The sequence below is a fragment of the Manis javanica genome, chromosome 5 (genome assembly GCF_040802235.1).
Source record: "Manis javanica isolate MJ-LG chromosome 5, MJ_LKY, whole genome shotgun sequence".
NCBI lineage: Eukaryota > Metazoa > Chordata > Mammalia > Pholidota > Manidae > Manis > Manis javanica.
Window position 1 is genome coordinate 169,463,269 of NC_133160.1, and position 22,524 is coordinate 169,485,792.

At 48.0% G+C, this 22,524-nt stretch overlaps 1 protein-coding gene and 1 long non-coding RNA gene across 21 annotated transcripts in view; one reads left to right on the forward strand and one right to left on the reverse strand.

Annotated features, from left to right (window-relative positions):
* Window positions 1-12,475, reverse strand: part of LOC140849672 (uncharacterized) — a 78,141-nt gene extending 65,666 nt beyond the window's left edge. For 4 of the 8 annotated variants that reach the window (XR_012131844.1, XR_012131842.1, XR_012131845.1 and 1 more), the window contains exons 1-2: window positions 9,027-11,744; window positions 1,709-7,661 (exon numbers count right to left, since the gene is read on the reverse strand). This is a non-coding gene — a long non-coding RNA (uncharacterized lncRNA). The other 4 variants (XR_012131843.1, XR_012131841.1, XR_012131839.1 and 1 more) reach the window with 4 other exon arrangements.
* A 93-nt stretch (window positions 12,476-12,568) lies between these two features.
* The window catches only part of PIGG (phosphatidylinositol glycan anchor biosynthesis class G (EMM blood group)), a 36,977-nt gene continuing 27,021 nt past the window's right edge, over window positions 12,569-22,524 (forward strand). For 10 of the 13 annotated variants that reach the window (XR_012131836.1, XR_012131837.1, XR_012131838.1 and 7 more), the window contains exons 1-5: window positions 12,569-12,844; window positions 13,693-13,898; window positions 17,557-17,766; window positions 19,020-19,208; window positions 20,050-20,191. Coding sequence is in view for 9 of the 13 variants with exons in the window: in XM_073237870.1 (XP_073093971.1) it covers window positions 12,694-12,844; window positions 13,693-13,898; window positions 17,557-17,766; window positions 19,020-19,208; window positions 20,050-20,191 (898 nt within the window). In the remaining 4 variants the exon portion in view is untranslated. Of the gene's footprint in view, window positions 12,845-13,160; window positions 13,217-13,692; window positions 13,899-15,716; window positions 15,837-17,556; window positions 17,767-19,019; window positions 19,209-20,049; window positions 20,192-21,635; window positions 21,706-22,524 lie in introns of those variants that run through there. The other 3 variants (XM_073237873.1, XM_073237871.1, XM_073237878.1) reach the window with 3 other exon arrangements.

Sequence of the window (22,524 nt, forward strand, 5' to 3'; positions counted from 1 at the left end):
CAGGCAGGGGCTGCAGGGACCATCTAGTCCAACTTAATCACTAAGTCAAAGAAGAAAAGGGACTGAGCTAAGGCCACACAGCCTGTCGGGAATCCAGCAGGGCTCAGACACCTGAGGGCCGACACCCACGCGTACACTGCCCCCATGCTCCCAATGCCTTACATAACTGCGAACTTCATCCTCCTGGGGCTTCTCACGGGCGTACAGTGGGTGCTCTAAGTCGGGGTGTTTGGGTGTACAACCTGTCAACCTTATTTAACCCTTACTGAGGGGAATGGGGTGGGAGGAGCTCGCCATTCTCAGGGATCCTGTAGGGGATTCTTTTACAAAATAAAGACTCCAGTTTGAAAACTGGTGTTGCACACAGGAGGTGACTCAGTCCTGGGACTGAGGGACTGACACACACACGGGCTGCCCTAGCAGGAGGCACCTGTAAAGACAGCACCCAGCCTTCCAAACCCTGGTCGCGTGACCCCTCTGAACGCTGCTCAGCCCCCACCCCACCTACCCCTCTCCCCCTCCTCCTCCACCTCTCTGGACGGTTCTCCCAAGGTGGGCTGAGGTCTTGTCTGTTTGCTAAAGAGTAAGTTAAGAATCTTACTTAACGTCCTTGGTGTTAAAATGCAATCTTATCTTTAAGGCGGGATCCTTTCTGCCTTTTACTATATTGTTTGGGGATGGGCTTATTGCCGTATTAATTGCCCAGGCTTGATTAGGAGCTGGAGGAGGAAGAGCAGCATCTGGGCAAAGTTAAAGATAAACTGGGCCTTTTAGACTAAAGTAAATTTTACAATAGCCTCATTCAATTGACACAATGCAGACATGGGCTATGCTGAGGTATGTTCTTATCTGGGGGAGGTTCAAACATTCCCGGCCTGGTTACTCCTGGTTTTTTAGTTTTAACTAATCTTCACTGAAGAATGCTTATACTCCCACTTTGATATTCTACTTTAGAGAATTAATGTGACTGACTTTGCTGAAGTGTTTAATAGGGAGTTTTGGTAGGGGTCTTTTACCAGAGGCCCCCACCCTACTCTGACTACACGCACGGTCCCTGTCTCAGAATCTCTGTGGCTAGTTATGAATTACTCAGCTGCAGATTACAAACCGAAAAGACAGAAAGATGTGAATTTCTAAATACAAGAATATGCTCTGTCAGTTCCCAGATCAAAGTAAAGAAACTTCATTCCCAAATAAAAAATACGAGAGGTACCCATGAAAAAATGTTTTTTAAAAGGCGCTGCCTCCAGGCGGCCTCTCCCCCGCCGCCCCGCCGCGGCCCGGCCCTCGCCCTCGAGGCCCCCGCCGAAATAAACCCACACACGGCACAACGCCCACCGGCCTCCCCGTCTGCGGCCCCGTCCCAGGCGGCCGGAGCAGGTCAGCGGCGCGGCCCCGGGCCGGGCGGACGCGAGCCGCGGGGCGGAGAAAAGCCGCGCTCACCACCCGGGCCGGGACCTCGAACCCAGCCCCGGCGAACTTCGCCGGCCGCTCGGACGTCCGCTCCGGGCGCACCCGCTCCGCTCCCTCCCTTCCCGGGCAGCCCCTCCGGCGGAGCGCGTGGACTCCCGTCCCCCGGCGGGGCCCCGCGGGCCACGCGCTGCCCGCCGAGCCACTCGCACGGCCGCGCCCACGTCGCGCTCCCCCGCGCCCTCAGGCGGAGGCAGGGGTCGCCGCGCTCCGTCCGCCGCGCCCCGCGGCCACGTACCTTCCGGCCTGCAGAGCCGTCGCTGTCGCCTTCACCCCTGAAGCGGGGCCCGCTCTGGACCCTCCACCACAGTTCCGCGGCAACGGGAGCCGCTTCTAGGCCGAGGTCTCTGAAGAGCGGCCGGGCCAGCGCTCCAAGTCCGGGCCGATCGCCGCCCTCCGCCCTCGCGGGAGAGCCGAGAAGGGGCGAGTGCGGCGCCGGGAGCCCAGCGGGCGCGAAGAGGCGATCCAAGGATAGGGGCGAGGTCGGTGCCGCCGAGCACGGCGCGGGGCCCTCCTTGCCGGGCCGGCGGACCGAAGCACAAACAGGGCGGCGGGAACTGCTTCTCTCGGTGGCGCTCGGGACGCTATTGACTGTTGAATACGGCGGCGGCGGCGCCTGCAGCTACTACGCAGCCGCCGGACTTACGTGCTCTGCGCGCGGGTCCAGTAGCCGGCTGCTCCGCGGCGCCCCGCGCTCATTGGCCGCGAGGACAATCAGTCCGGGACGGGCAGCCATTGGTCTCAAAAATAAAAGCCCCGGAACAAGACAGGGATGCCTGGTTCAACATAGTTCTGGAGGTCCTAACCACGGCAATCAGACAAAACAAAAAAATACAAGGCATCCAGATGGGTAAAGAAGAAGTCAAACTGTCACTATTCGGAGAGGACATGATATTGTACATAAAAAACCCTAAAGAATCCACTCCAAAACTACTAGAATATCTGAATTAGCAAAGTTGCAGGATAGAAAATGAATACACAGAAATCTGTTGCCTTCCTATACACTAACGATGAACTAGCAGAAAGAGAAAACAGGAAAATAATTCCATTCACAGCTGCATGAAAAATAAAAAAATACCTAGGAATAAACCTAACCAAAGAAGTGAAAGACCTATACCCTGAAAACTACAAGACACCCTTAAAAGAAGTTAAAAAGGACATTAACAAATAGAAGCTCATCCCATGCTCTTGGCTAGGAAGAACATTGTCAAAATGGCCATCCTGCCTAAAGCAATCTACAGATTCAACACAATCCCTATCAAAATAAAAACAGCATTCTTCAACGAACTCTTCAACGAACTGCCACAAAAAGTTCTAAAAATACATATGGAACCACAAAAGACCCTGAATAGCCAAAGCAATCCTGAGGAGGAAGAATAAAGCAGGGGGATCTCACTTCCCAACTTTAAGCTCTACTACAAAGCCACAGTAATCAAGACAATTTGGTACCGGCACAAGAACAGAACCACAGACCAGTGGAACAGAATAGAGAGTCCAGAGATTAACCCATATATGGTCAATTAATATATGCTAAAGGAGCCATGGATGTACAATGGGGAAATGACAGCCTCTTCAACAGCTGGTGTTGGCACAACTGGACAGCTACATGTAAGAGAATGAAACTGGATCATTGTCTAACCCCATACACAAAAGTAAATTAAAAATGGATCAAAGACCTGAATGTAAGTCATGAAACTGTAAAACTCTTAGAAAAAAACATAGGCAAAAATCTCTTGGACATAAATATGAGCAACTTCTTCATGAACATACCTCCCTAGGCCAGGGAAACAAAAGCAAAAATGAACAAGTGGGACTATATAAAGCTGAAAAGCTTCTGTACAGCAAAGGACAACATCAATAGAACAAAAAGACATCCTCCAGAGTGGGGGAATATATTCATAAATGACATAATCGATAAAGGGTTGATATCCAAAATATATAAAGAGCTCACACACCTCAACAAACAAAAAGGAAGTAATCCAATTAAAAAATGGACAGAGGAGCTGAACAGACAGTTCTCCAAAGAAGAAATTCAGATGGCCAAGAGGCACATGAAAAGATGCTCCACATCACTAATCATCAGAGCAATAAATGCACATTAAAACCACAATAAGCTATCACCTTACACCAGTAAGGATGGCCAACATCCAATGGACAAACAACAACAAATGCTGGTGAGGATGTGGAGAAAGGGGAATCCTCCTACACTGCTGGTGGGAATGTAAGCTAGTTCAACCATTGTGGAAAGCAGTATGGAGGTTCCTCAAAAAGCTCAAAATAGAAATACCATTTGACCCAGGAATTCCACTCGTAGGAATTTACCCTAAGAATACAGCAGCCCAGTTTGAAAAAGACATATGCACCCCTATGTTTATCACAGCACTATTTACAGTAGCCAGGAAATGGAAGCAACCTAAGTGTCTATCAGAAAATGGATAAAGAAGATGTGGTACATATACACAATGGAATATCATTCAGCCATAAGAAGAAAATAAATCCTACCATTTGCAACAACATGGATGGAGCTAGAAGGTATTATGCTCAGTGAAATGAGCCAGGCAGAAAAAGGTAAGTATCAAATGATTTCACTCATATGTGGAGTATTAGAACAAAGAAAAAAACTGAAGGAACAAAACAGCAGCAGACTCACAGAACCCAAGAATGGGCTAACAGTTATGAAAGGGAAAGGGACTGGGGAGGGTGGGTAGGAAGGGAGGGACAAGGGGGGAAAAGGGGCATTGCGATTAGCAGACATAATATGGGGGGGGGGGGCACAGGGAGGGCTGTACCATACAGAGAAGACAAATAGAGATTCTATAGCATCTTACTGCTCTGATGGAGTATGGGTGGGGACTTGATGATTGGGGGGAGTCTAGTAACCATAATGTTGCTCATGTGAGTGTAGATTAATGATACTAAAAAAAAAAAGTAAATGATCATCTCAAGCTAGGTATATCTTTTTGTAAACCTAGTGAATACAATTCTTATCTCCCCAATATCTCACCAGAATTAAAGTTAGTAAAATATTTCGTATTTCCTGTATGAAATTTGCTCTCTGTATATAAAAATTAATTTAGTTTCCTTATTAAGTTCTTCAGAATTTGCCATTGTTTCATGCCAAGAACAAAGTTGTATATTTTAGAACCTTGCTTTCCACCTTTTCCTATATGTCTTCTGTCGCTAAGACCCCTGAGCTATGTACATCAAGGACTCAGAGTTTAAAGCTATTTCAAGAGATGTTCCTTTCTCTCCAGCTAAGGATATTCTCTCCACCAGTTGCCCTTCTGAAACTACTGAAGCTTTTTGCTTTGTTGTTGTTGTCGTTGTTTTAATCTTCTTCCCTACATGTACTGCTTCAGGGCAACTCAGTCAATGGTGTAACCAAAAAATAAAATGTCCCTCATTGCCTGCAAAAAAACCCAAAAATCACAGCACCCACTGAAAACTCCATACACTCCGTTGAAGAGTAGCGATGGCTATTAGAAAACACAGGTCTCTTGTGAGGAGTGACCTAGCTGGCTTAGAAGAACAGCATTTCTGACTAACTCCAAACAACTCAGATCCATGTTTGACTTTTGTTTATTTTTGTTTTGGTTTATAACCAAATTAGAAGTTGCCCAGGGCCAAAGTCTGCCAAATGACCAGCTACACATGCCCAAAAATAAAGAATTCACTATGTGATTATTTTCATTGTTGTGTTCCCAGAACCTAGCCTAATATCAAGCACATAGAAGACTGTCAACAAATGCTTAGGGAGTGAATGAGCAAATGTCCAGATGGTTCCAAGGACAGAGGAAAAGGTGATCACCAAGTCTCTCTGCAGGGGGTCCCTTACATGCCAAGGACCCTTTGGCAGTCTGTTGAAGCTGACAGACCCGTTCTAAGAGTATTTTTAAATACACAGTATGACAGGGGAAACTAATTATATTGAATACAGACAGAGGAAACTAGTTATATTAAAATATATTGAGATAAAACATGCCTCTATGGCATAAGCTGGGCTTGTCAAGTCACAGGCATCGCTGTATGGAAGACTGGCTGGGCCAATTCACTGGCAACACCCCCAAATGACAACATCTGCAGGCTTTTTGTTCAGTTTCTCAGATAGGAATCCTTCAAATTCCTGTCTAGGATGCCCCTGTTCTCAGAGGGAAGTGGCAGAAGAGGCCAGAGAAGTTCCCAGCACAGTGAGTCAGTTTTCATGTCACCCACTAGTTCCCATGTGGTGTCATCACCCTCAGCTGTGCCCGCTGTCCCCCAAGCCACAGGCTTTCTGTTCAGCCTCTTCGGTCTGCACTAGGGTAAGAAGGGCACAGTTGTCCAAGTGAACAGGGAGACATGGGCTGTGGGGCTCACCTGTTTCTTAGAAAGATTTCCAGCCTGGGTCCTGTATCCCTTGCACTCCTATTGTGAAGGATATTTGTGCCTTGGTCCCTGAGCCTTTCTGGGGGCCAGAGGTACAAATCAGCCCACTTTCAGACTTCCCACTTTACTACTCTGGCTTAGGATTCAGCTGTGATCAGAGATGCTTCATCAGTTACAACTAGTATTTCTGCTGCCCATCTCCAAACTCGGGTTGCAATTTTCTTCTCTCCCCTCTGAATGCATGCCTATTTCACTCCTTTACTTTTACTTGTAGTGAGGGTTAGTAAGCAAGCAATGGTATATGTATTTAATCTGTCATATTTTACTGATGTTGCCACTAAAATTTTTATAAAGGAGAAAAAGTTTTAAAAAATCAATCTTTGCAGTAAATTCCTCAAATATTAATCTAACCTATTTTATCACTATGGTTTTTCTATTGAAGATAATCGATAAATTGTTAAAATCAGGCTTCATGAGGGAAGACACCATTTCCATGTTATTTACCACTATACCTAGCATAGTAGAGGCAGTCAGTAAATATGGAATACATGAACTGAATGAATATAGACACAATAACAAATTGGGATCTCCAGTTTTAATAATTTTAGTACTTATCTAATTCACCAAGGACTGCAATATTCCCAAAGGCAAACAATCAGAAGTAGGTACAACTAGCCCAACTTCAAGCTATACTACAAAGCCACAAGACAATTTGGTACTGCCACAAGAACAGATCCATAGACTAATGGAATAGACTAGAGCCCAGATATAAACCCAACCATATATGGTAATTAATATACGATAAAGGAGCCATGGACATACAATGGGGAAATGACAGCCTCTTCAACAGCCGGTGTTGGCAAAACTGGACAGTTACGTGCAAGAGAATGAAACTGGATTCTTGTCTAACCCCATACACAAAAGTAAACTCAAAATGGATCAAAGACCTGAATGTAAGTCATGAAACCGTAAAACTCTTAGAGGACAACATAGGCAAAAATCTCTTGAATATAAACACGAGCAACTTTTTCCTGAATGCATCTCCTTGGGCAAGGGGAACAAAATTAAAAATGAACCAATGGGACAACATGATGCTAAACAGCTTCTGTACAGCAAAGGACACCATCAGCAGAACAAAAAGGCATCCTACACTATGGGAGAATATATTTGTAAATGACAGATCCGACAATGGGTTAACATCCAAAATATATAAAGAGCTCACATACCTCAACAAACAAAAAGCAAGTAATCCAATTGAAAAATGGGCAGAGGATCTGAACAGACACTTCTTCAAAGAAGAAATTCAGATGGCCAACAGGCACATGAAAAGATGCTCCACATTGCAAATTATCAGAGAAATGCACATTAAAACCACAATGAGATATCACCTCATACCAGTTAGGATGGCTAACATCAAAAGACAAATAACAACAAATATTGGTGAGGATGTGGAGAAAGGGGTGGGAATGTCAATCAGTTCAACCATTGTGGAAAGCAGTATGGAGGTTCCAAAAACTCAAAATAGAAATACCATTTGACCCAGGAATTCCACTCCTAGGAATTGACCCTAAGAATGCAGGAGCCCAGTTTCAAAAAGACATGTGCACCCCTATGTTTATTGCAGCACTATTTACAATAGCCAAGAAATGGAAACAACCTAAGTGTTTATCAGTAGCTGAATGGATAAAGAAGATGTGGTACATATACACAATGGAGTATTATTCAGCCATAAGAAGAAAACAAATCCTACCATTTGCAACAACATGGACGGAGCTCAGTGAAATAAGCCAGGCAGAGAAAGACAAGTACCAAATGATTTCACTCATCTGTGGAACATAAGAACAAGGAAAAAAATGAAGAAACAAAACAGAAGCAGACTCACAGAATCTAAGAAAGGAGGCACAGTTATCAAAGGGAAAGGGACAGGGGAGGATGGGTGGGAAGGGAGGGAGAAGGGGTAGAAAGGGGCATTATGAATAGAACATATAATGCAGTAGAGCCCAGAGAAGACAAGTAGTGATTCTATGGCATCTTACTACGCTGATGGACAGTGACTGTAATGTGATATGTGGTGGGGACTTGCTAATGGGGGGAATCTAGTAAACACAATGTTGCTCATGTAATTGTATATTGATGATCCCAAAATAAATGAGCATATAAAAAATGAATAAATAAAAAAAAGAAATCTCTGGTTGTGATAGTGGATTCATCCCTTTCTCCTTGCAGTCCTATCGGCTTTTGGCTCAAGAATTTTGATGCTTTGTTAGTAGGCACATCACATTATCAATTATAATGTCTTCTTGGCAAACTGGCCCCTTTATCATTGTGTATTGACCTTCTTTGTACTTGGTAATTTTCCTTGCTCTGAAGTCTGCTCTGCCTGAAATTAATATAGCTACTCAAACTGTCTTTTGACTAGTATTAACATGGTATATCCTTCTCCATCACTTTAATCCATGTGTATTTTCATATTTAAGGGAGATGTCTTGTATCTAGTTGGGTGGGTCTTGTTTTTCGAACCCGTCTGACAAATCTCTCTCTTTTAATTGGTGTATTTAGACCACTGGCATTTGAATCATTTATTGACAGAGTAGATCATACCTATCATACTTGTTACTTTTTGTATCTGGTACCATTGTTCTTTGTTCCTTTTTTTTTGTATTTTACTTGTTTTCTGCCATTTGTGGTATTAAGCATTTTATGATTCTGTCCAGACAATGATGCACTGGGAGAGGGACACCCGGAAAGGGATGGGATACAGGCAACAGCCACAGGAACTATTTGAGAGAAGATCATCTAGAGCAAGGAGGGCGTCTCCAGGCTGCTGGTGAGTGTGAAGGGGCGGGTGGAGGTGCCACTGGCTGGGGCAGGGACACAAGAGTGTGAACTTGTTGCATTTGAGCTGCCCGTGGCTTAGCGATGCATCAGCTTAGCTAGACTGGACTCCAGTGACCAGAACTATGCTTCAGTGTGTTACGAGGGTGATTCTCTAGCAGGAGTTGGGGTAGAAAGGGGTAGCAGCCTTCACTCACACCTAATGGTGACCCTATCCCTAAACCTAACCCTAGCACTCTACCCTAAACCTAACTCTAACCATAACCACATCCTCACCCTACACCTAATGCTCACCTTATCCCTAACCCTAACCCTACGCCTGACCCCTAATCCTCACCCCTCACCCTCATCCTCACCTTCACTCACACCTAGAAGTGACCCTAACCCAGTGCAGTCTCTGGTGGGCACACATTGTGGCTGATTTGCTTATCTGCCTCCTTGTCATGAAGCAGTGCCCCCTTCCTGACTGCTGCCCACCGGACCTGGGTTCCAGCCTGCTTCTGGTCTTCCCTCTGTGAAAGACAATTACGGAAATGATTTTATTGAGGCTATCGCAACAGGAAGAATGTTCACTAATAGGAATGTTAAAAAAAAAGATTGGGGACCTGGGGTTTTACAGAGACATCAACAAGAGGCAGGTCTCATCATGGAATATGTAAGGGGACAGAGGTCCTATGTGGCCAGCCATTTCTAGGCATGCAAAAACACCGGGGAACTGTCAGGCATCACTGTTTTCTGGGAGCAGTGCCACTTCGTGTCAGCCAGTAGACCTAGACTCCATAATTAGATGCAGAGACATCCCTGCTTCTCTGAATGAACCCTGAATGGTACAGATCAGATTTTGATACCAGAAAATGGGGTGCTGTGACAGATACCTAAAATGTAGGGGTGGCTTTAGAGCCAGTCAGTGCACAATGGCCAGACGAACTGGAGGAGCATGAGAAGCAGCCTAGACTGCCTTGAACCACCAGTCAAACTCCAGGTATTTGGGGTGCTGCCAGGGAGGGCTCCAGAGGAGTCAGAAACATGTTACTAGAAACCACATGGAGATGGGATGTCAGAGAACCTAATGAGATTATCCCCTGCAGTTACGTGAAAGGCAGAATTTGTAAATGATGGACTTGGTTATTTAGCCAAGGAGATTCCCAAATGAAGTGCTGAACGTGCTTCTGGCAAATCTGGAGTTCCAAGATGAATTGAGAGAAATACTGTCAAACCAAAGAAAATAGGACTTGAATGATTTTGAAAAGTTTGTTTCTCCACATGGCAAAAGATGCTAAAGTTAACAAGCGGCCTGACAGCACAGCATGGAGTGGAGAGTATAACAGCACAGCACTTTGCCAAAACCTCCAGAAAGATGAGAATACCAGGGTGTCAGTGAAACATGTTCCACCTTGTATGGAAAAGAAAGGATGGGACAAAAGTTTGAATCAAGAGTGCAGAGTGCAGAGCCAAGAGCCAAGAATCATTGCCTGGCCTTGAAACATACTCAAGGAAAACCCGACATTTTCCTGCTGGGATTTCAGAACCATGAATTGAGGATTCCTTGTTCTCCATCTTCCCCTTTGAATAAAAATGTGCTGGCATTCTACACCCATCCCACTACCGTATGCTGGGTGTGGCAGGGAAGAGAACCTGTCCCTGGTTTCACAGGGGCCCGGGGGCAGAGGAGGTGTGCCCAGAAGCTTGGCTTTATCCTCATCTGCTCCTGTACCTGACTCAGACGGCAAGAGTTTGGATCTTGAGCTGATTGTAACAGGATGAGACTCTGGGAGCCTTGGGAAAGGATGAATGTAACATGCATGCAGGAGGGACATCAGTGATTGTAACCAAAGGGAAGGGGCTGCAGCAAGCAGTCTCTAAGGTGACTGCCAAAGACCCCCAGATCCGATCAGCGGGCTCTGTGATCGGCTTCTAGGCAACAGAATATGGCACAGGTGATGATACGTCACTTCCATGATTGTTGTTACATCAGAGCCCATCCTCCTAGCAGCCTTTTCTCTAGACTCTTGCTGGCTTTCAAGAAGCGGGCAGCCCTGTTGGAAGGCCTACACGGTCAGGAGATGAGGGCAGCCTCCCACTAGTGGCTATGAGAAAGCCAGGGCCTCTAGAATTGAATGCAAGGAAATGAATTCTGTCAACAAGATGAGAGGACTGGATCCTTCCTGTTGAGGCCTCAGATGAGAACCCAACCCTGCCAGCACCTTGATTTCACCCCTGCAGAGGACTCACTGAGCCATGTCAGACCCCTGACTCACAGATACTGTGAGATCATACATGTGGATTGTTTTAAGCCACTAAGTTTGGGATTTTGTTATAAAGAAATGCAAAACTAATACACAACTCAATTTGCTTGCTAGGGCTGCATAACAAAGCACAGACTGGACAGTCTCAGCTACAGGAATTTTTTTTCTTTCATTCCTGAAGATCTCTCCTTAGGCCTCTCTCTGTAGCTCAAGGATGGCCACCTTCGTGCTGCGTTCCCTTCCCGTGGTCTTCCCTCTGTGCCTGTGTCCTAATCTCCTTTTCATGGGCACGAGTCAAACTGGATTAGGGCCTACCCTAATGACCTCATTTTAACATGTCCTTAAAAAGGCCTATTCCCAAATACGATCATATTCTGAGGTACTGGGGGTTAGAACTTCAACATATGAATTTTGGGGAAGACACAATTCAGCCCATAACAGGGTCCTTGGAAGGGAAAAGGTGGTGTTTTTCTAAGACGTCAGCAAAATGCAGAGATTCAAAGCACAGGCTCAGGGTCAGACTGAGGACTCTGAATCTTGGCTCCAAAACTGTTAGCTGTCACTTTAGACACGCTGTTTTACTCTCTGACATCGTTTCCTTGTCTGCTATACAGTATAAGACTATCCACTTCAAAGGGTTGTTGTGATGACTAAATAAAGTAATTCATTTAAAGAGCTTGAGCTAGTGCCTGGCAGCTGACAGAGTGGGTAAACCTCGGCTGTTCAGCATTATTATCAACACTGTGGTGAGCACGCACTGGTGAAAGGCGGCAGAAGTCTAGAATACGGTCATCAGGACTTGGGGCAACAGACGTGTTAGAGACTCAGCACACTTAAGGACTAAAGACACACCTTGATGTTTGCCTCGGCCAGGTTTCCTGAAGCAGAGCCTGGGGTGGAGGGTGGTGCTCAGATGCCCCCCAGCCCCGGGCTGGAACCTAGGTCCAGGGGAGGGCAGGCTCGGGGAGAGAGGGTGTGAGGGAAACGGGAGGGCAGCAGGGCTGTGGCCTCAGCTGGCGCTAGCTTCAGCTCAGCTCCAGGAGAGCTCCGAGCACCGACATCAGAGTCCACCCCCTTTGAGCCTTTACACTGCGACCTCAGTCAGTCATCGGCTCCAGGTGTGTGTGTCACGGGTGGGTTACCTGCAACCACGGGCGATTCTGTGAGGGGGCGGCTGTGAGCCGTCGGCCAGGGGCACCGGCCGGCAAAGGGGTCTGGAAGCGGCCGACGTCGGCAGTCAGTGGCGCACACGGACGCGCAGACCCGGGCAGGCAGCCTGACCTTCTACAGGCACGGAGCGGTGATGGCTGCGGCCCAGCTTGAAGCCAGGTCAGAGCCGGCGTCCTCTGCACCAACCCGCCCAAGAACCGTGAAGGTTCTGCGGCCGGTGGCCCGTCCCGGCCGGCCGACTGGGGAGGAAGGAAGCCACCTGCGCCACAGCGCCGAGCGGGAAGCACTTCACGCAGCAGGGCCTCCACGCGGTACACGCACGGCCTCGCTAGGGTGCCACGGCGCGGGGAGCGGGGCTCCGCAAGGGTGGGTCCCGGTCCGGGTGGGCGCGACGGAAATACGCACAAGGGCCCCGGAACTCCGAGGTCATCCGGCTCGCAGAAGCGCCCGCTCCGCAGTGCGTATTTCCGGCGCGCCGGCGGACGTGACGACACCGGGAGCCCGCCCCTCTCAGGCCCGCCAGTTCGCACTTGCCCAGGGGCTGCCCCTGCTGCTGGGCGAGACTTGGAGTGCGATCAGGGACCCCGGATCCCGGCTGGTGGGCACGATGCGGCTGGGCTCTGGGACCTTCGCCGCCTGCTGCATAGTGATCGAGGTGCTCGGAGTCGCGCTCTTCCTTCGGGGATTCTTCCCGACTCCCGTTCGCTCCTCTTCCAGGACGGAGCACCAGGCAGAGCCCCCAGCTGAACCCTCGGCTGGTACGGACCTTCCCCGGACGTCTCTGTTCCCGGGCCCTCCTCTACCTAGAGGTCCTTCCTTTCGAACCCCGCCTTGTGGGCCACTTCCCGGGCTCCCGGGTGGTCTCTTCTTCCGTTCTTGTCTCCACCCCCGGGAGCCTCCTTCCTACAGCTCCAGCCACTTTTAATGTATTCTGCAACGTTGTGGCAATCACCACTACCAGTCTTACCTCGACCCTCCTCCCGGTTCACCGCAAAGTAAGCTCTCCACACCCGGGCTCCCTCCTTTCCCCAGCTCTACTCACCCAATGACACACCCACCCCTTTCTCTGAGCAGGCCGCTGGGGTCGCTCCCTGTTCTGGGCACCATTTTTGCTCAGTAAGGCACAACAGGTAAGATTCCTGCTGACCCTTGCAGTTTCTTACATGGCATGTCTCCAAGACCCGTTATTTCCCAGTAGTTCAGGCCTCCTTTTGGACCAGGTTCACACAATAACAGCCATTGACCATGTAAACACAGGTTGTAAATATTTGCCCACCCCCTACCTGCAGCGCTGTGTTTCAGATCAATTTCTCTAAACGTGTCATTCCAGGACCCTCACAAAGGAACTCCCCTGTTCCTGTACTCTTCACCATGCTAAAGGCAATTCGCCGCTAAATACTAGGGCTCCCTGAACTTACGCATTGCCACCGCCCCGTCCCCCCTCCACCCACCAACTTTCTCCCAAAATCAGGCCGCCTCCTTTACGTTGGGATATGTAGATGTAACAGGTTATGTGCTGGAAAAGTAGGCAGAAACTAGATGATGATGTGTACGCACGCTAAATAAAATTTAAAATTCAATTTCCTTTTTTTTCTTAAACTCCTAGGAGCCAGTTCCAACTGGACCAAGCTCCCACCACCTCTCTTCAGGAAAGTTGTTATTATGCTAATCGATGCCTTAAGAGACGATTTTGTGTTTGGCTCAAAGGGTGTGAAATTTATGCCCTACACAACTTACCTCGTGGAAAAAGGATCATCTCACAGTTTTGTGGCCGAAGCAAAGCCACCTACAGTTACTATGCCTCGAATCAAGGTAAGCAGTTTGACTTAATATTTTATAAATAATAATTTAGCTCTTTTGGAGATTTAGAGGGGCTCGCTGTAGTATTTTACTTGGAATCCCAACTTTAACTAAGTGGGAGTTAGTTTGGCGCTGTCAGCCTGGCTGGGGCAACTGAGTGTGGAAGAACCCCTAGGTAGGATGGGACTAAGATCCAAGATTTGCACCCCTTGTCAAGTAGCTCAAGGTCGTGCTGCGTGGGAAGTGTAACGTGTTCAAAATTGGAGTATGCGTGGTGACCGAAACAACGTGATGTGGCCTCATTAGTTATCTCTGTTTTTACTATTAACCACCTTCAGGCTTTGAAGTACATAGTGCTTGATCCAAGAACCGTGGGTAAAGAAAAGAGTAAAACTTTATTCATTGGCTCAAACTATTTATTAAGCAACTACCACATGTTAATACTGTAATGCATATACAGTTGAGGGAAAACAGTATCTGTCTTTATGGAACTATTAGTCTTTAATGAGAGATATAACCATTACAGAAAGGAACATAGAAATAAGTGTGCAGTTATAAAGTGTGATTAGTTCATGATAAAAAAAGAACAGGATGTGATGCTCACTGCTAGGTGGGGCTCAGCTTAGACTGGGGGGTTGGAGAAGCTTGAGATAATTAGATTCAAGCTTAGACTGGAAGGATGAGTAAATTGTGGGTGCAGAAAGGGACAGGGGAGCTTAAACGTTTTGTGAATATGTTGCATGCTAGTACAGTATGAAAATCTCCAGCTGAACCTTACATTGTGGCTGATCATGTGAAATCTATTGAGGAGGAGTCACTTCTTGATTTAAAGGTTGGGGACAGGGACTCAGTGAATGTTTATTGGATGAATAAAACAATCTGGGATTGATTTACTGACCTTTTTCTTGAGTTTTCCCCTCCGTCTACCACTTTTGGATGCATTATATCCCTGGTTGAGCAATATTTATTGAGCATCTACTGTGTACCACACACTGTTGTAAGAGGGATTCAGTGGAGATAAAGGCAGCAACTGTCCTGCCCTCATGGAGCTTACTTTCTAATTGAGGGGACATAAAATATGTAGGTGTATAAATAAGTAATCTATATAATTTCAGAAAGTGATAAATTCTGTGGAAAGAATCAAGGAGAAAATGACAGATCATGATAGGGACTGGGGAGGGGGACAGTCCGGGTGCTCAGGGACCACCTCTGAGAAGTGGTCATCCTGCTGACACCAGTCCTGTGAAAGCTGAAGGAAAGCATTCCAACTCAGACCATCAGGAGCATTGGTTTCTTTTTCTGTTTTGTCAGCATTGTGAAAGGAACCTGTTCTTCCTCTGTTCTGGTAAGAAAGGGTTATTAAGAATCTGGGCAGGTTCATAGGAAAATGTGGAAGTGAGGCTCATGCCCAGGCCCCACCGCACTTTCACTAATGTGGTTTTTAGGGCCTCCCACCTCCAGCCCATTTGTTTCATTTCACAAAACCCATTTTTCACATTTTGTTCTGTTTAATTTTCCGTCTTCTCCAAGTTTTTGCTCCTCTTCCCCATCGGGGAGGAGCTAAGCCAGGAAGTCCATACTGGAGGCGAGGCTACACAGCTCTGGAGTTTCGTAGGATTGGGTAGTGTTGCCTAAGGAGTATGTCCCCTGCCTTGCCTCCAGTTAGGGAGGGGACTTGGGTGGTGACACAGTTGTGGTGAAACATGGATCTTAACATCTCAAGACGAATGTCTCCAGTAGCACTTTCACATGTTAAGATCCTGTAGTAGCGTCTTCTGAAGTTATGTAACTTATTTTTGAATGCCTTTCCTTTCTTCTGGGAACTTACAGTTGTCATACTGACCACTGGCTGCAGTGAGCATGCAATACAGGCATCACATCGTGCACTCTCACAACAGCCCACGAGCTAGGCTCCGGGAGGTGAGCACTGCCATAGTCTCCATTTTCCAGGTGAGGAAATGGGCTTGAAATGGTAAAATCACATAGCTGGCATCAGAAACTGAGCGTGAGCCTTTGTTGGTCTGGTTCCAAAGCCTCAGACCATGTCACACCATGTTATATGGCAGGACTGAAGAACAGGGTGATCAGGTCAGACCCTCTCTCAGTAGTCTCGGCAGGGCTCTCCTCAGTTCTCAGAAAGGAGGAAACAACTGTTCTCAAGGCCACAGCAATCACAAGAAAACCTCCATGGAGGCGACACTCTTGAGCTCTCATGGAGACTTCCTAGGACTCCCAGCTGCAACCCAGGTATCGCCTACATGCTTCCTGTGATGAAGGGGATACCAAGAAGTACATGTCCTCCTGAGAAGGTTCCCAGGAACCCAAGCTCCTTCCCAGGGAGGAGGAGGGAGGGAGCCTGTCTTCCTAAGGGTCACTCGGTCAGCGGAGCTTAGTGGTAGCCAGCGATGGCTTCTACCCTTGCAGGGGATGTTTGTGCGGCTGGGGCCACACACTCGTTGTCCGGGCAGTTTCTAAGTCTGCCCTGACTCTTCCTTTCTGTTTGACCAGTGCCTCGTGTTCAGCTGGAAGAGACCAGTAACTAGGCCCTCTCTGGTCTCTCCTGGGTGCACTCCACCTCGCGTGTACACACAGCCTTCCAGAATCCAGGGACACGTGGGAGCTTACAGAAGTCTTCTACAGCTGTCTCGTTCCCCAAATCCCCCTTTTAAATGTTGAGCTAGTCTCACCACAGCTGGCAATGAAGCTCAGGCAACTGTGATATCGTCCTTCCCTGTTTTGATGTCTCTGGCTCGGGACTCTCCATGGAGCTCCAAATGAGATGGGCCCTCCAGTGCCCCAGGCCACTGCATCACAGAGCTGGGGGTATAGGGAGCAGCCCATGCTCACACCGTGGGCACGCACAGCTCTTAGAGAGTCAGTACTTCGTCTTGCATAAGAGCTTCTCAATTTGTTGTATATCCTTGTGAGTTTTCAAAGTCCTAAAGTGGTTGTTTTTGACAGTTCTATCCAGTTTTACTATTGCTCTTAGGAAAGAGTTTTGCCCAGCTCCTCATTCTGACATTCCAGAAATTTTCTTGATTTATGTATTGCGTGTATTTGCTGTTAACACAGTTCTTGGCAAAATAATCATACCTGCTGGCATTGCCCAGGTTCCTGTTTATCCTCTTGCACAAGTCCCTGGATGCCAGTGTCATGGGCTGTCAGTAACTCCACACTGCAGAGACCCATACCCATCATTATGGCCTCTTAGACTAGTGCTACAATGAGGGATATTGTAAACTTAATTCTGTATCAGAAAGGCATTAGAGTTGCTGGGTTGTAAGAACAGTCTATGGAGTTGCCTGTCTCAGAGCAGATAGGAAGGTTAGAGGAGGACCTGGCAGGGTGTGAATGCATAGGTTCGTGTTTTCAGTGCATCCCACACTTTGCCATTTGCTTAACTTCTCATTTCCAGCAGCCTGTGTGGCCCCCAAGCTCCTCTGTGTCCTCTTATTGCCTGAAGTATGGTCAGATCTTCCCTACTGAGTTTGCTGGTTTTCTGCAAAATCTGTGTAACTTTTCCCACTTTGTCCTAACACTGACCTGTTCTCCAGGATTGAGGACACCCCAGTTTTATGCTTGCCTTTTCTATCCATAAAATGATCTTCAGCACCCCTTCCCGTTTTACACTTTGGAGCTCATGGTCTAATTCTCGAGTTTCCTCCCACAGGCATTGGTGACAGGGAGCCTTCCCGGCTTCATCGATGTCATCAGGAACCTCAATTCTCCCGCACTGCTGGAAGACAATGTGGTCACACAGGCAAAAGCCTCTGGAAAGAGAATCATCTTTTATGGAGATGAAACATGGATAAAATTATTCCCCAACCATTTTGTGGAGTATGATGGAACAACTTCCTTTTTTGTGTCAGATTATACAGAGGTCAGTTTTTATATAGGAAAAATAGGTCACCCTAGGTAAAGCCAGTGCCCTTTTACTTAGAGGAATGTTGTTTTGTTTGTGGCTTTTATTAATATACTGGGAGTGCCATGGAGAGATTATAAAAATTATTCATTCACATAATCATTTACAGCACAAGGACATAAGCCCTGATGCAGATGTGAGCAGAGGTCACTGAAACCCAAAGCCTAGAACAGCTGAGCACCTGTTGACAGGATGACGGGGGTCAGGAAGGGCTTCCCAGCAGGGCCGTTTAAGCTGAGTTTTGATGGGTGCCTGGGGGCCTCCGTGGTGGAGAGGATGATGTGGTAGCAGCATCTGTACGAGGCAGAGCCTGAGGACTCCATGGGCTGCCTGGTACCCTCAAGGCTCTTGGCACTCCTGTGAGTGGGGTGGCATCCCACGTGGGGAGGCATAAGGGCAGATGAGCTGAGCAGAGCCTGGTCCTTGGGGGTCAAGGGACCCTAAGGGGTCCCCGTGCTGGCAGGATGGTCTCCAACAAGGGAAAGGGAGTGATTAGACCCACAGAGACCCTGTGGGGGGCCCCACAGGGCAGAGGAGCACCTGTGGCCTTGCCCTCACCTCCCCACGTGTGCTGGGCTGGGGAGAGCACCTGCTTTGTTGACACCTTCACCCAAGGTGGCCTGTGCAGGCAGCAGTTCCTGTCCCTTGATGCCTGCATTTCCCTATCCTGTGTCACAAAACAGTTCTGCGGTGGGGGGCAGGCTGGGGCCAGCCAGGCTGATCGCTCTGGTGGGGGCTGCTCAGCTGATGGCCACTGAGTGCCCTGTCCCTTCCTCCCAGAACAGCCCCCAACAGGGCACCCATAAGTGCCCTCAGCTTCCCTCCGCTGCTGCTCAAGCTCAGCACTGCCCTGCCTTCACTAACTGCCCTTGGTACCTGTTTAATTTGGTCATCGGCTCAGCTTTAGTTGAGCCCCAGTAGTGAACCCCCAGAACAGCTCTTCCTCATTTAAATTATCTGTGAAACACATTCTGGCTGTAACCTAGAGACACAGAAACAATGTTAGTGAAAGTTTAATCCAGTGCTAATGTTTGCTTAATTTTTCTTTATGACACGTATTTGAGGTTTGTTTGTTTGATCTTTTCAAACTCCCACAACTCCTGTCACCTATAATAAACCCCTAGATTTAAAAATAACGAGGTCACTTTTCCTTGGGGAGTTAAAGCTAAAGGGAGATCAGGAGAACTGTTCATGTGTGCTTTCCTTTAAAGGTGGATGATAACGTGACACGGCATTTGGACAAAGTGTTAAGAAGAGGGGATTGGGAAGTGCTGGTCCTCCATTACCTCGGGCTGGACCACATAGGCCATATTTCAGGGCCCAGCAGCCCCCTGATTGGGCGCAAGCTTAGCGAGATGGACAGCGTTCTAAGGAAGATCCACACCTCGCTGCTGTCGGAGGTGAGGCATGCTGTGGTGCATCGTGGCGTGCTGGAGCACCACGGTGCTGGCGTTCCCGAGAAGTCAAGGGAGTTCGGGTGACTAAACCTGAATGCCACGGGCCATCACTGTTGCAGCCTTCATGAGCAGTGCGCACGGCATGCCACACACTGTCCTGTGCTTACCCGCATGGACTCGGTCTCCCAGAGGCCATGTAGACCGATGGCGCTCAGCATCTCCCCTGTGCCCCGGCCGATGCCTCCTGCGCGCCTTCTGGGACACTGTTCTTTTCAGGCATTTGTGGAGCTTATACTCTAAGAGGACAGATGGGAAATGATGAGTAATAGGTGCTCTAGAAAGTGATTGGTGCTATAGGAACATGTAGGGGAGGAGGAGGAACAGCGTCAGATCTATGATTTTAACAGTTTGTGCCATCTTCAAAGGTGCCTTCCCGGGAAAGAAGCAGCAAGGACTAGGCAGAGCCTGCCAGACATGGCCAGGGGCAGCGGAGGCCACTGGCTGGAGCTCCACAGGCAGAGGGGTGGCTCCGTTTCACAGGTGTCACGACTGAGGCTCTCACTTGGAAGACTTTGGAAGCAGCAAAGACAGAAAACAAACCCAAATGCCCTGCCCTGGGGCCCTAAACTCAACCTGCCTATTCTTTGACCTGCCTGCAGTTCTGATTGTCTTATGACACTGTTTGACCTTGACTTTTTGATCTGGCCTATAAGCTCATAGATTAAAAAATCTACTCCTTTAGAAAGAGCTTCTATTTATAAAGTAAAATCTAAATTTACTTCCTTAACAAGATCATGTGTTCTCAGTCTGAATGCAATTGAAATTTTTTTCCTTTGCATTATAGGAGAGAGAGGCTCTTTTACCCAGTTTGCTGGTTCTTTGTAGTGATCATGGCATGTCTGAAACAGGAAGTCACGGGGCCTCATCCATGGAGGAGGTTAACACCCCTCTGATCTTAATCAGTTCTGCATTTGAAAGGAAACCAGGTGAGAATTTAGGAATATTCAACATTTTGAAACTATTTCATTTCTCTTTTTTCTGTAGTCTGATTATAATTTTAAAAACCATTTTTTGGAAGCTTGTGTACGTTTGTAACATCCTGAGTGTTGTGAGAATGACAGTTAATGGGACAAGGGATAGTCATAGTTTAGAGTTGGTATTTGCATATATGAACTGAAAGAAACATAAATAACCCTTTTAAAAATCATTTTTTAAATCATTTGAAGCTACATATTGAATAGCAATGTCAGCAAGAACCATGGACCTGTCAGAGCAGGTGGACTGAGGCCCATCTGTCAGTGTCAAGACACACCCTCACTCTTCACCCCAGAGACACACACACACCACCACCACCACCACCCCTGATCCCTGCCAGCCTCCCGGCCATCTGCCCGTCGTCTCTGCCTCCCCTTCCATTGGAGCCTGGCCTCTGTCCCCTCCCTTTGGAACACGCTTTTCTCCCTGGTTGCTCCCCTGTTGGGCTCTGTGACGTGTACCGTTTGGCTGGCCAAGTGGTACGCTGACCCCTAGGTCTGGGCCCTCCCCTTTGTCTGGTTTTCCTCCTGCCTCTCACTTTTCTGCCTCCTCTTTGCTGGCTTAGCTTCCTTGCCTTGGCCTTTTTGTCTGGAGTGGCTCATGTCAGTCTTTATTCATTCCTGAGATGATCTTATCACTTCTGTGGTTTTAAGTGCACTCACACATGTCAGATTTATCCCTCTAGCTGTCTCTTCTCCAACCTCCTGACCATCTACTCAACTGCCTGAAGTGTGGATCTTCCACACACGGAGCAAGCGTGACAACTTCACATCCAGTCTGTCCTCCCTTACTTCCTTGTCAGCAGAGGGCACCATCGTGTAGCTCTTCAAGCCAGAAACCTGGACAGCCTCCTTGATCACCCACCCCCCGATCTCCCGATCTCCCGATCTCCCGTACTAAAACTTCAGTGCCTGAGCTTCAGATGAAGTAAAAATCCTGCGTGGGGCTTTCCCACCTTGCAGCCTCGTCTTGAGCCGCAGCCCCACTGCTCCCCACGTCTTGGCCTCTGCCCTGCCTGTAGGTCCTACCACGTGACAGGCTCTTCCTCATGTCCCCCAGCTCTGTCATCCTCAGCCACGAAGCCAAGCTGCCTTCCCCCGGCTGGTCTTTCGCAGCACCCTGTGCCCCCTGCCATGATTCTTGGCGCCGGTTGTAGCTACGCACTTACCTGCGTGACTTGTGCAGAGCCTGCCTCCTCGCTCCACCTTGAGCTAGTGTTGGGCAGGGCCGGGTCTGGTTTCTTCGTCACTATATGCCTTGGGCCTAAACGTTGCCTGGCGTGTGACAGGTGCCAAAAAATATTTCTTAAATGAATGAATCTTGCCCTTAGCAAGGGTTGGTTGGGGAAGAATCTCCACCCATTTCCTTCTGTCTTGTTAACAGCTCTTCCTCTTGGACATCTGGCCCCCTAAGATACCTCATGACCAGAGCCTTTCCTACGTGCCTGGCTGGAGCCTGCCTTCCAGTGAGTGTGCACAGCACCCATCAGAACAGTAGTCTCTACACCCAGCCTACCCACACTGCATAGCCAAGCCGGGTCCCCTGTGGCCCACCTACCCCAGTGAGAGCGCCACATCAGAAACACCCTTTCGTCCATCCCCCCGGCCCACAGAGGCCTACTGAGCACCTGTCGTAGGCCAGACACTTTGCTCGACTATGGGTAGCCTTCACCTTCAGGGACCTTGCAGTCTGGAGAGGAAAAGAAACAGTTGAGCTGGTGGTTTTTATCATGACAGTATTAGGGTTATTGTCTGACGGAAGTGCTAATGTTTCATCTCTACAATGGGTATTTAAGAATCTTCTCCCTGGGTGGCCTGCACCCCAGGAAAGGCCAGGGTGATTACATGTGCAGACTCTTGCAAGGGCTGCTCAGGTAACTGACCAGTGCCAACAGTGGGATCTGGGTATTTGTTGTTGTGCTTGTTTGCTGTACAAGTAGTTACATTCTGTATTGCCATTCTGTTCATTTTATGTCCAGGACTGCTCTCCTGTTAGTTCATTCAGAGTTGGGCAGCCAACCACAATAATCGGTTTTAGGACAGCTCATCACCTCATGAGCACCCGCTTGTACCCCCAACCCAGTAATTCCCCCAACCCTCAGCAACCACTGAGCATCTTTGTCTCTACAGATTTGCCTTTTCTAGACATTTCATATAAGCGTACCCTGCAATGTGTGGTCCTGTGTGACTGGCTTCTTTCTCTTAGTGTAGTATTTCAGGGTTCATCCGTGTTGTAGCATGTAGCATTTCATTCCTTTATATGCTGAGTAATATCCCATTGTATG